This window comes from Pongo pygmaeus, chromosome 6 (genome assembly GCF_028885625.2).
Source record: "Pongo pygmaeus isolate AG05252 chromosome 6, NHGRI_mPonPyg2-v2.0_pri, whole genome shotgun sequence".
NCBI classification, from domain to species: domain Eukaryota; kingdom Metazoa; phylum Chordata; class Mammalia; order Primates; family Hominidae; genus Pongo; species Pongo pygmaeus.
Window position 1 is genome coordinate 156,547,588 of NC_072379.2, and position 13,347 is coordinate 156,560,934.

The following is a 13,347-nucleotide window of genomic DNA, read 5'->3' on the forward strand; positions in this document are numbered from 1 at the left end:
CTCATTGCAAGCTCTACCTCCCGGGTTCACACCATTCTCCTGCCTCAGTCTCCCAAGTAGCTGAGACTACAGGCGCCCGCCACCACGCCCGGCTAATTTTTTCTATTTTTAGTAGAGACGGGGTTTCACCGTGTTAGCTAGGTTGGTCTCGATCTCCTGACCTCGTGATCCGCCCGCCTCGGCCTCCCAAAGTGCTGGGATTACAGGCATGAGCCACCGCACCTGGCCAGCTATTTTCATTTTGTTGTTTCTGTAATGCATATTTGTATTTAATTTATATTCTAAATTTGTTAGTCTTACTGGCATTTGATGAAAACTAAAAAGATAATTTTGAGATTTCAAGTATTGGTGAGAGAATGTCCCATAGCCTTGAGCATTGGAATTGTGTACATTGACAGCATGGTGCCATGATACAGGCTAGCATGAGTTCTGGAGGCAAACTTGGATTCTTACTATTTTTAAAGATGCGGTGTCTTTGGTATGTTGCCCAGGTTCAACTCAGACTCCTGGGCTGAAGCCATCCTTCTGCCTCAGCCTTCTGAGTCACTGGGACTTCAGGTGCACGTGACTGTGCTTGGCTCAGACTTGGGTTTTGAACTTGCTGGAACATTGACATTTACTTAATTCCTTTGAGCCCCCGTTTCCTCACCTACAAACAGTAACTCACAGAATGACTGTGATGGAATACATACCTGTCACAATGCATGACACGTGAGTCAGTAACACATTGTTGCCCCAGCTCCTTTCCCCCTTAATCGGCTGATAGCTAAGCCTCAATTATTAGTAAACTAATTGAGCATCATGTGACTTGATGTATTAGCATGTCACGTTTAAAATTACCTGTTGTCATTCAGGTTATAAGAAGTTTGTTTATTTGTTTTTGAGATGGAGTCTCGCTCTGTCACCCTGGCTGGAGTGCAGTGGCGTGATCTTGGTTTACTGCAACCTCTGCCTCCCGGGCTCAAGCGATTCTTCTGCCTCAGCCTCCCAAGAAGCTGGGATTACAGGTGCACACCACCATGCCCAGCTAATTTTTGTATTTTTAGTAGAGATGGTGTTACGTCATGTTGGTCAGGCTGGTCTTGAGCTCTTGACCTCAGGTGATCCACCTACCTCGGCCTCCCAAAGTGCTGGGATTACAGGCATGAGCCACCACGCCCGGCTTTATTTTATTTTTTTGAGACGGAGTCTCGTTCTGTGGCTCAGGCTGGAGTGCAATGGCGTGATCTCGGCTCACTGCGACCTCTGCCTCCCGGGTTCAAGCGATTCTCTTGCCTCAGCCTCCTGAGTAGCTGGGATTACAGGCGCCCACCACCTTGTCCAGCTAATTTTTTGTATTTTTAGTAGAGACGGGGTTTCGCCATGTTGGCCAGGCTGGTCTCGAACTCGACCTCAAGTGATCCACCCGTTTTGGCCTCCCAAAGTGTTGGAATTACAGGCGTGAGCCACTGCGCCCAGTCTTATTTTTTAATATTGCCATATTTTAAATAGGAATGGAAGATTTCTGCACCAGTCGTAGCGTTTGTGGATGTGCATGAAACCCTGTTGGTGAAGTTTTCTTGCCTTGGAGAAGGACCCTAAACAGTTTCCTAAATAGCTCTCCTGTCTGCTGCTCGGTTGCATTCCTGTTGTTTCTGATTCCGGCACATATCATTTGGAGCATCTTAGTAACCCTGCCGTCCAGTCATCACTCTCTTAAGTCCATCTCCCTTGTAGTTAGAAGTTATCTTTCCACATACTCTTGTTGACTTCACAGCACTGCTTAACTCTTTTATTTACGGTGGAAAAGTCCTAATTCCTTAGTTGTAAAATTCTTCAGTTGCGCCTTGTTCTTTCTTGTCCTGACTCCCTCTCCTTCCTCTTACTCCCAGCACCCTCACACTGACGTTCCACCCTACTAACTTGCTGCGTCCCACGTGGGCTGTGTGCTGTCGTTATTTTGCCTGAGCATATGCTGTTACTTGTGTATGGAATACTTTTGGCTCTGTTCTCTGCTTGGGGAGCTTACTCTTGTTTTTCATTTCATCAGTCAAATGTCAGTGTTAATTTTTCCTTTTCTCATGGTCTCTATACCATCTCCCCAGCACTCTGTGCGTATTTGTCTTTTTAAACTTCTTTTATTTTTTGTGTAGATGAGGGCTTGCTGTGTTGCTCAGGCTTATCTGGAATTCCTGGGCTGAAGCAGTCTTCCAGCCTCGGCCTCCCAATAGTGCTGGGATTACAGGTGTGAGCCCTTGCAACGGCCATGTGCATATTTGTCTTAATTGTAAACGACTGGTTTGTTTACATGCTTGTCTTCCACTAAACTTGGTGACTTTTATTATTTCCAAAGTTAGCATACAGTGTGTTAAAAATAGTAAGTTTGTATGATTAAATTCAATCAGAATGACAGTATTCTTTTAATATTAGGACGGCTTTGATTGGTTGACTAATGGGGCCAGTCTCACTAAAATGAAACAGTTGGGCAAGCTGTGACCCTCCCTTCCCTTGAGAGTCTTACCTGCCCAAAGGTAATGGGAAGGCAGGACCGTGACCCCAGGTTAGAAAAGACCAGGAGACTTAGCAGAGTTTTATTACTTTTTTTTTTTTTGGGTCAGAGTCTTGCTCTGTCACCCAGGTTGGCGTGCAGTGGTAAAATCACGGCTCCTAGACCTCCTGGGCTCAAGCCATCCTCCCACCTCAGCCTCCCGAGTAGCTGGGACCATACGCTGTGCCATCATGCCTGGCTAATTTTATTTTTTGAGACGGAGTCTCGCTCTGTCATCCAGGCTGGAGTGCAGTGGCACGATCTCAGCTCACTGCAACCTCCGCCTCCCGGGTTCAAGCAATTCTCATGCCTCAGTCTTCTGAGTAACTGGGGTTACAGGTGCACGTCACCACACCCAGGTGATTTTTGTATTTTTAGTAGAGAGGGTTTCGTCATGTCAGCCAGGCTGGTCTCAAACTCCTGGCCTCAGGTGATCTGTCTGCCTCAGCCTCCGAGAGTGGTGGGATTTCAGACATGAGCCACCGCACCTGGCCAACACCCAGCGACTTATTTTGTTTTTAGTAGATTCAGAGTCTCCCTTTGTTGTCCAGGCTGGTCTTGAGCTCCCTAGCTCAAGCGTTCCCTCTTTCTCTGTCCCCAGAACACTGGGATTACAGGCATGAACCATTGCACCCTGCCCAAATTTTATTGTTAATTGTAGCATCCTGGTATATATTCCAGTCCTGATCAGAAAGAGAGCTGTGGGTCTTGTTATCTTTTGTTGGTGGCAGTTGGACTGTCCCTGGAGTATCTGTGTTGGATTAGGGGCACTAAGACATTACAACATTGGAGCTTGCTCAGAGGGGAGGGACCAGGTAGGTCAGGGTTTCTCAGGAGGAACTGTGAAGAATTCTAAGGGTATATTTGCCTAGAGACAGAAAAACTTGCCAAGATAAAGCCCCCAAATATCCAAAGGCAACTCTGTGGAAGAAAAATTGAACCTGTATCGCATAATTTGAACAAGGACCAAAGGGTGAAAATTCCTTGGAGACTCCCACTCCCCAGCATAAGGAAGAATTCCTGTAGTTAACTAAAATTCAGGGCTTGACTTTAGAGATAATGAGTGCTGGTCACTGGTGTTTGTTCAGACAGAGAAAGGTTGCACTAATTAGTGGTTATTGAAGTGTGGATGCCTTATGAGTCAGAGCTTGAACTTGGTGATATAAAAGTCCTTTTATTTAATAAGAGTTTGAGGAAGACGCCCAATATGGCACTTTTCTCGAAGTACTTGGAGACAACCACCTTTTTTTTTTTTTTTTGAGATGGAGTCTTACTCTGTCTCCCAGGCTGTAGTGCAGTGGCGCGATCTTGGCTCACTGCAACTACCACCTCCCAGGTTCAAGTGAGTCTCCTGCCTCAGCCTCCTGAGTCTTAGCTGGCGTTACAGGTGTTAGCCACCAGACCTGGCCAGAGACAACAACTTTTTAATTCTGAGAGATTCTGTAGTAGCATATGCCAGACATTAGCCAGCTGCTTAACTTTTGTCCAGTTTTTTTTTTTGAGACAGTTTTGCTCTTGTTGGCCAGGCTGGAGTGCGATGGTGCAATCTTGGCTCACTGCAACCTCCGCCTCCCAGGTTCAAGCAATTCTCCTGCCTCAGCCTCCCGAGTAGCTGGGATTACAGGAATGTGCCACCATGCCTAGTTAATTTTGTATTTTTAGTAGAGATAGAGTTTCTCCATGTTGGTCAGGCTGGTCTCCAACTCTCTACCTCAGGTGATCCGCCCCTCTCAGCCTGAGCCACCATACCCGTCCTGTCTTTGAATACTGTCTCACTGTTTTTGTTCTGAGTCTTCGAAAATAATGTTGAAGGTCAATAGTAGTTGGAAGAATTAAGCCTGACAGTCTCCCAACTCAGGGTTTTACCAAAAACTCTATTAAAAAAACTGTTGTGGGCTGGGCGTGGTGGCTCACGCCTGTAATCCCAGCACTTTGGGAGGCTGAGGAGGGCGGATCACAAGGTCAGGAGATCGAGACCATCCTGGCTAGCATGGTGAAACCCTGTCTCTACTAAAAATACAAAAAAAAAAAATTAGGTGTGGTGGTGGATGCCTGTAGTCCCAGCTACTCAAGAGGCTGAGGCAGGAGAATGGCGTGAACCCTGGAGGTGGAGCTTGCAGTGAGCTGAGATTGTGCCACCGCACTCCAGCCTGGGCAACAGAGTGAGACTGTCTCAAAAAAAAACAAAACAAAACAAAACAAAAACCCCACAAAACTTGTTTGGCTGGATATGGTGTATGCCCGTAATCCCAGCATTTTGGGAGGCCAAGGTGGACGGATCACCTGAGATCAGGAGTTTGAAACCAGCCTGGTCAACATGGTGAAACCCTGTGTCTACTTAAAAACAAAACAAAACCAAAAAACCCCAAAAAATTAGTCGGTGTGGTGGCACATGCCTGTAGTCCCAGCTAGTTGGGAGGCTGAGGCAGGAGAATTGCTTGAACCTGGGAGGTGGGGAGGTTTCAGTGAGTCGAGATTGCGCCGCTGCACTCCAGCCTGGGCGTCAGAGAGCGAGACACTATCTCAAAAAAAAAAAAAAACAAAACCCAAAACTGTTGTCAATTTAAAATATTTACTCCGAATTGTGGCTCACGCCTGTAATCCCAGCACTTTGGGAGGCTGAGGTGGGCGGATCACAAGGTCAGCAGATCGAGACCATCCTGGCCAACATGATGAAATCCGTCCCTACTAAAAATACAAAAATTAGCTCGGTGTGGTGGTGGGCACCTGTAATCCCAGCTACTCCGGAGGCTGAGACAGGAAAGTCACTTGAATCAGGGAGTTGGAGGTTGCAGTGAGCCAAAATTGTGCCACTCTAGTCTAGCAACAGAGCAAAACTCTGTCTGAAAAATATATATATATACGTTTATATATGTGTATATATAATTTGTTTTTTACTCCAAGTAAGCTAGGAGTATCTTGAGTATTGCTGAAGGCTTTACTTAGTCATGCAGTGTATTTGATGGTGGATTACTCTCTCAGTATTTATTCAGCTGAATGTGGAATGAGGTGGTATGGTGATGGGGGTGGGGGTGATTTGGAGCCAAAGTGCTTCGACTGTTCCTGCTGGCTCCCTAGTGAGGGTGTGGCATCTCTGCAGATGAGTTCTGACTGTGCTCAGGCAGCTCTCTGTGCCCATCGCTCCTGCCTGCTTTTCTCTTTCCTTCCCACTTCCTCATTGTGTGAGACCATCCACTCCGTGTATTACTGGTTCCTTTCTACTTCATCACAAGCAGGTAGCACTTAGGATGTTCTAGATGGAGCCCAGGGCTTTCTTCCCTTTGAGAGCATCATCTACAAATAGCCATGGAAGTGGATATCACCCGCTTCGCAGGGTGGAGAAGCAACCACAGTGAGTAGGTAGTTTTCCAAGGAACCACGGCTTGTTTACGATAAACACCCAGTTCCACTTCCAAGTTCCTGTGCTGTGAACATTACCGCTTCCCTGTACAGGGAAGGCAGGGTGGTAAATCCTTGATTCTTAGTGCTTTCTGGCTTTTTAGAGTGACGTGACCTCAAGAATTTTAGATGTAGGTTTTACATTCAGTTCAGTCAATTCACTTTGAAGCCCACATTCTCGTTAAGGTCAGGAATTGCCCTATCAATTTTTTTTTTAAAATTTTTAAAATATTTTGTAGAGACAGGGTTTCGCCGTGTTGTCAAGGCTGGTCTCGAACTGCTGGGCTCACGCAATTTGTCTGCCTCGGGCTCCAAAATTGTTGAGATTACAAGTGTGAGCTACCGCACCCGGTCCAGTTTGGTTTCTGTGTCCTTTTGACGTACACTTCATCTTTTTGAACTTTTTAACTTTATTTTGAAGTAGTTTTAGATTTACAGAAAAGTTGCAAAGATAGTACAGGGATTTTCCTGTATACCGTTCACCCAGCTTTCCTTAATCTTTCTGTAACTGTGGTAACTGTGGTGAATTTCTCAAAAGTAAGCAGTTGACACCGCTACCGTACTGTTAAATGTGGACTTTATTCATATTCCACCTGTTTTTCTGCTAATGTCCTTTTCCTGTTCTAGAAACCATCTGAGGAACCCAGATTGTATTTAGTTGTCATTTATTCTTAGTTACAGGTTGTGTGTCGCCTTGTTTTTGTTGACCGGGGTGTGTGTGTGTGTGTATATTTTTTTTTTGTGTGTGTGATAAGTTGGGCCTGGTTAGTGCTTGGATGGGAGATAGGGTCTCGTTCTGTTGCCTATGCTGGAATGCCGTGGCGCAGTCATGACTCACTGTAGCCTTGACCACCTTCCTGGCTCAAGTGATCCTCCCACCTCAGCCTCCTGAGTAGCTGGGATGACAGACACATGCCACCACGCACGGCTACTTAAATTTTTTTTTTGTTGCGCAGAGTTCTCACTGTGTTTCTCAGGCTGATCTTGAACTCCTGGGCTCAAGCAGTTCCCCCTGCCTCGGCCTCCCAAAGTGCTGGAATTACAGGAGCGAGCCACTGCGCCTGGCCTGAGTCTGATTTTGGATAGCTTTTTAAATTTTCTTGCTTTATCTAGCATTAGCCAGTATAGTAAATTTTTATTTCAATGTAATTCTGAATTGACCTGTCCTTTATAGCTGGTTTTGTCCAGGGCAGGACCACAGATTGTATCTGTTGTGATAATAATCTGTACGTTTATTCCGTTTATTCATTTTTGTTTTTTTTTTGTTTTTTTTTTGAGATGGAGTTTTGTTCTTGTTGCCCAGGCTGGAGTGCAATGGTGCGATCTCGGCTCACCGCAACCTCCGCTTCCTGGGTTCAAGCGATTTTCCTGCCTCAGCCTCTTGAGTAGCTGGGATTACAGGCATGCACCACCACACCCAGCTAATTTTGTATTTTTAGTAGAGATGAGGTTGCTCCATGTTGATCAGGCTGGTCTCGAACTCCCGACCTCAGGTGATCCACCCACCTTGGCCTCCGAAAGTGCTGGGATTAAGGTGTGAGCCGCTGCGCCCAGCTATTCATTTTTAGTTTTAATTTTTTAAAAAAAATTATTTTCATTTTTTTGGACACAGGTCTCACTCTCACCCAAGCTGGAGTGCTGTGGCACGCTCTCGAACTGGTCTCCAACTCCTGGGCTCAAGGAGTCCTCCCACTTTGGTATTAAAAAGTGCCGGGATTACAGGTGTGTGCCAGCGTGCCCAGCCAATATCTGCACATTTATAAGCTGACATCTCTGAGAGCACAGGGCAGGGTGAAATTAGAGGCTGCCGTAGTTCAGAGTAAGGGATAATGATGCTAGTGAAGATAAAGAACACTGAATGAATTGCAGGTATTTCAGAGGTAGACTCGGCAGAACTTTGTGATTTATTTGTGTCTGTGTGCTGAGTGTAGTGATGTTGGCGAAGGTGAACATTTCACAGGCACTTCGGAGCTCAAGGTAGAATTTACTAGAAAATGACCAGATATGTAGAAGGTGGGGAGGATTAAGAGTTAAATTTTGGTCGTGTTCTATTTAGGATGTCTGCTGGACATCCAAGTGGCTGTGTCAAGTAGTCATCTGTCTATTTGTGTCTGAAGTGCCCAGGAGAGGCTTGAGCTTGGAGCTTACGTCTGGGACTCATTGGTAAGTAAATGATATTTATGTAATGAGAAAGGATGAAAACCCACATGTAGGATGAGAGTTGGCCTTGAGACTTTAGTGTTCCTGTAGTTTCTTTTTTTTTGAGACGGAGTCTCACTGTCGCCCAGGTTGGAGTGCAGTGGCACGAACTCGGCTCACTGTAGGCTCCGCCCCCCGGGGTTCATGCCATTCTCCTGCCTCACCATCCCGAGTAGCTGGGACTACAGGCGCCCGCCACCTCGCCTGGCTAATTTTTTGTATTTTTAGTAGAGATGGGGTTTCACTGTGTTAGCCAGGATGGTCTTGATCTCCTGACCTCGTGATCTGCCCGCCTCGGCCTCCCAAAGTGCTGGGATTACAGGCGTGAGCCACCGCACCCGGCCAGCATTCCCGTAGTTTCTTTAGTGGGCCAGTGGAGGGGTGAAAGCTGGTGATGGAAGGCAGTTGGAGAGAGAAGTTGGACAAGGAGAGCTGGGAAACGTCTGTGGGTGGTGGTGTGGGTTTTTTACTGACCTTAAATAAGAGCCTCCAGTGGCAGGCAGTGGGGAGCTGCAGCAGGACTGGGGCATGAGTCCAGGCAAGGAAGTGGAGCGGCTAAGGGTAAGCAGTGCAGGAGGAGCGCGGAGGTGAGGGCATCCACTCCAGGGGGTGGCTCTCATTACTGCCTTTATGCTTTCCTCGTAGGGTAGCCTTCATTTGGTAAGGAAACTAGCCATCTGATGGAGTGCTGCATGATTACTGAGTGCTGCTACTGGATGCTGCACGTACATGACAGAGCAGGCTTTCAGTGAGAGTGTTTTTGGTGGTGAAGTAAATCACAGCATTCCCCAGCTGGCCATGCGGCCCTCGCCCACACCCACGTTCTCACCTCTGTGCTCGCTGCCTCGGGGGGTGTCTTCCTCCCATTCTCACCAACATACGCACAAACACAGGCACACAAGTGCAGATAGAAGATGAGCTGTTTGGACTTGCGAGGGCACGTGTGCTTGGTGTGTGGCACATTGAATGGCCTCTTGCTATATATAGTGTTCAGAGGGAATGATCCAGATGTCTGGCATGGGAAGATTGGTACTGAGATTTCTGCTCTTGTTCTGTTAGTGAGAGTGGATTAGCAGCTTCCCCGTTTCTGCTGGGTACTGCCGCTGGCATCACTGCCAAAATGCCATCTCAGATCCTTGGCAGCAAACTGGAGCTCGAGTGGAAGTAACCTCACGTAGTCACTCAGCCAAGGGAGTGAGGGAGACGTGAAGAAACGCTGGCTTTCCTACTGCTTGTTGGCTGCTCTGCCTTGTGTGCTGTGACTGATGGGCAGGTTTTTAGTTACTGAAAGAAGATTGCGGTGTTTCTACTTACGGGAATCGACTCCTGTCTTTTCTCTAGAGACTGGTCGGACTCGTGTGGCTTGAATCCTGTATGTTGCCATGTCATTCTAACTACCAGGGGGGAAATCTTTCATAATTGGGGGTTCCTTACCTTGTAACTTATTACATAAAAAATTCCCCAATATTTTATATTGAATATTTCCAAATGGATGGAAAGAACTGTGCAGTGGTATACCCTTAGGCACATTCTCCAATTAATATTTTATCTTCATTTTATTATGTATCCAGCAAAGCTGATCACGTTAAATTGGAATAATTACAAGAAAATGGGAACCATACAAGTTTTTTTCTAAGTTGTAATTTTAAAAATACTGGGAACAAATCTACTTAAGAAAAAGAACATTTTGATACTCTAAATTCCATATCTTGTAGTTGGCATATTAAACTTCACATGTAGAATCTTTGCTGTCGTGTATTTGAAGATGTACATTTCTAAGTTTGATGTTAGTCATTTTGTTGAATTGATAATGTGGTTTATATACATCTAAATAGATCCTGATTTCCATTATAGTTTTTTGTTTTTTGATTAAAGGACTTCCATAAAAACAAGAGTTTTAGGTCCAGGTTTGGTGGCTCATGCCTGCAGTCCCAGCACTTTGGGAGTCTGAGGTGGGAGGAATCCTTGAGCCCAGGAGTTTGAGACCAAGATCAGCATAAAAGTGAGACCCTGTCTCAATTAAAAAAACAAAAAACAAAAAACAGGAGTTGAAGTTTTCACAGATGTTTCTTTGTGGCTTTGTGATACTGTTTTGTTTTGTTTGTTTTTTTTGTTTTTTTGAGACAGTCTCGTTCTGTCGCCCGGGCTGGAGTCCGATGGCATGGGCTGGAGTCTGGTGGCATGATGTCAGCTCACTGCAGTCTCTGCCTTCTGGGTTCAAGCAATTCTTCTGCCTCAGCCTCCCGAGTAGCTGGGACTACAGGCGTGCACCACGATGCCGGCTAATTTTTGCATTTTTAGTAGAGACGGGGTTTCACCATGTTGGCCAGGCTGATCTCAAACTCCTGACCTCAAGTGATCTACCTCCCTCAGCCTCCTAAAGCGCTGGGATTACAGGTGTGAGCCACCGTGCCCGGCTATGCAGATTCTTGATTGTTGGTTTAATAGAATAGGTTAGCCAGTCAAATTTAAAGAAGTGAATTGGTTAGGAAACGTCATATCTTAAAGTAGCAGTGTGTGTTTAGTTCCTCCTTGTGGGACCGGAGGCTACATCCTCCATTAGAGCTGGCAGAAGCAGAATGGGTTTCATTGTACATTTTACTGCCCGGGGAAGTAACATTTTACTGCCCACGTAATCCATAGGGGAACTTAGGGAATGAATCTCTGCTGCTGGTTTTCCACCTTCCAGTTGGTAGTGATACTGTCTAATTAGCGTGGTCAACAGGGCAATATTGTATTTGTTTGGTAGAGGAATGGATGGGAGCTTGGAACCAGACGGTAAAGTTACGCTAACTACTGTGTAGTAAAAGGTCTTTCTCTCTTGGGAGATGTGTGGGAGGGCTTTTGCTGTTCTGTCGTGTGGGTGACAGAATGGTGGAAGGATGGCTTTCTATTGTTCCCATGTGAAGTTGGTTCAGGGCAGGGACAACGTGTTTGTCCTTGGAGCCCCGTGGTCTTGCCCGACGCCTGGCACAGGAATGCATTGAATGAAAGAGGTAACTGACGTTCCCTGAGCACAGACTGTGTCTAGGAACACATGACAGACTTTGTCAGCTAGTGGTCCAGTGGCACGGAGTCTCTGCCTCAGAGTCACCTGTTGTTTTTATTTAGTTTAGGCTATTATTAGGCTATTTCAGAGCTTTTTTCCCCATCTCTAGAAGGGTCTTAGGGTATGAATCTGGGAACCAGTTCCCAGACAAGGTCTTGGCCCAGCAGGCTAGTGGTTAGCTCTAGTGGAAGTTCCCTCTGTAGGCCAGTAGGTGCTAAGGTGACACTACCCCTTCCTCTCTCTCCAGACCCATCCCACCACAGTGACTTGCCCATCCCCAGCAGCCTCATCACTGACCACCTGTTTTTACTTGCAGGACCCATTCCAACAATCTCTTAAAACATGGTGGATTACTATGAAGTTCTAGGCGTGCAGAGACATGCCTCACCCGAGGATATTAAAAAGGCGTAAGTAATTTTATTTCTGAGATAATGCATTTTCACAGTGGTACATTGGTAATTGAGTAGTATAACTTCTTCTATTTCCTATGAAAATGGCTTTTAATGTAGTATATCAGTCTTTGAATGCCACATAGTTTAATTTGACAGAGCAGTTAACAAGGAGCATTTGCAGTCTAGGCCTGGGCTTTGCTCTTCATTAGTCAGTCACTTGGTTTATATGTGAAGTCGATGATTATTTCACTGAGGATGTGAGATAATCCCAAACATCTTTTACATTGGACTTTGAAAATGGAGCTGACTTGGCACTCTTGAGTGCCCCTTTGGAAGGTAGGGGCCCAGAGTACATAGCACTTGAATTTTCTTGTTGTGATTGTTGGGCTTCAGCCTATGCCATTGGAGTCCCTTCTGATTCATATGAAAGTTTGAGAACTGCACCGCTACCTGTGGTACCTGCATCTGTGTGACCAGGGCCTGGCCAGTGTGAGGAGGGCAGTTCCAGCCACAGAAGGCTGTCACGGTAACCTTAGTCTGTTTAATTAATGAGGTGTTAACTGTGAATATAGAGTATACAGCAAAGACGTCATGAAACAGATTGTTAGATTTTAACATAGCTAGAGAGCAGTTAGCCTGGAATAGTTGGAACCAGCTTTAAAAAAATTGTTAATAAATAATGAAGTCTATACTGCTAGACTTAGTGGGTCTGAAGATAGAATTAACTTTTTTGGGGGCCAAATAGTTCATTTTGCTTAATTTTTAAATTTTAATAAAAATACAGAGTCTCAATATGTTGCTCAGGCTGGTCTCAAACTCCTGGGCTCAAGTGATTCTCTCGCCTTGGCCTCCCAGATTGCTGCGGTTGTAGATGTGAGCCGCTGTGTGTAGCTGAGATAGTTCATTTTAAAATGCTAAATTACAGCCAGGCAAGTGGCTCACACTTCTAATCCCAGCACTTTGAGAGGCCTAGGTGGGAGGGTTACTCGAGCCCAGGGGTTTGGGACCAGCCTGGGCAACAAAATGAGATACTGTCTTGACCAAAAAAAAAAAAATAACAATAATAGTTGGGTGTGATGGTATATGCCTTTAGTCCCAGCTGCTCCAGAGGCTGAGGCAGGAGAATTGCTTGAGCCCAGGAAGTTGAGGCTGCAGTGAGCCATGTTCGTGCCACTGCACTCCAGCTTAGGCAACCAAGCCGAGACCCTGTCTCAAAAAAGCCAAGTCAGGATGGCTGACGTTGCCTGAAGATTATTTGAAATCTCTGCCGAGGAACCTAGTAGGAGTCCACTGAGGAGAGGTCAGGCGGGCCCTGATGCTGTCACCAGTAGAGTGAGGTTTCCCACACTGTGAGGAAGCCTGTGCTGCACACTTTAGGCTCACACTATTTTTATCAATAGTGTTAATGGCCAGTAATACTTGACAGATTATAGAACGAAGACAGTTGGGAATACTTTACTCCTCTCGAATAAGTTAATGGATATATTAGTCTGTTTTTACGCTGCTGATAAAGACATACCCGAGACTGGGAAGAAAAGGAGGTTTAATTTGACTTACAGTTCCACATGGCTGGGGAGGTCTTACAATCATGGAGGAGGGCGAAAGACACTTCTTACGTGGCGACAGCAAGAGAATGAGGAAGAAGCAAAAGCGGAAACCTCTTATAAACCCATCAGGTCTTGTGAGGCTTATTATCAGGAGAATAGCACGGGAAAGACTAGTCCCCATGATTCAGTTACCTCCCCCTGGGTCCCTCGCATAACACCTGGGAGTTCTGGGAG

The 13,347-nt window shown here is 45.9% G+C and overlaps 1 protein-coding gene across 3 annotated transcripts in view; it reads left to right on the forward strand.

Moving 5' to 3' along the window:
• The window catches only part of DNAJB6 (DnaJ heat shock protein family (Hsp40) member B6), an 80,292-nt gene that overhangs the window by 9,973 nt on the left and 56,972 nt on the right, over window positions 1-13,347 (forward strand). For all 3 annotated transcript variants that reach the window (XM_054495202.2, XM_063668053.1, XM_063668052.1), the window contains exon 2: window positions 11,491-11,581. In XM_054495202.2, the coding sequence (XP_054351177.1) occupies window positions 11,517-11,581 (65 nt within the window). In that variant the 5' untranslated portion in view covers window positions 11,491-11,516. The remainder of the gene's footprint in view (window positions 1-11,490; window positions 11,582-13,347) is intronic.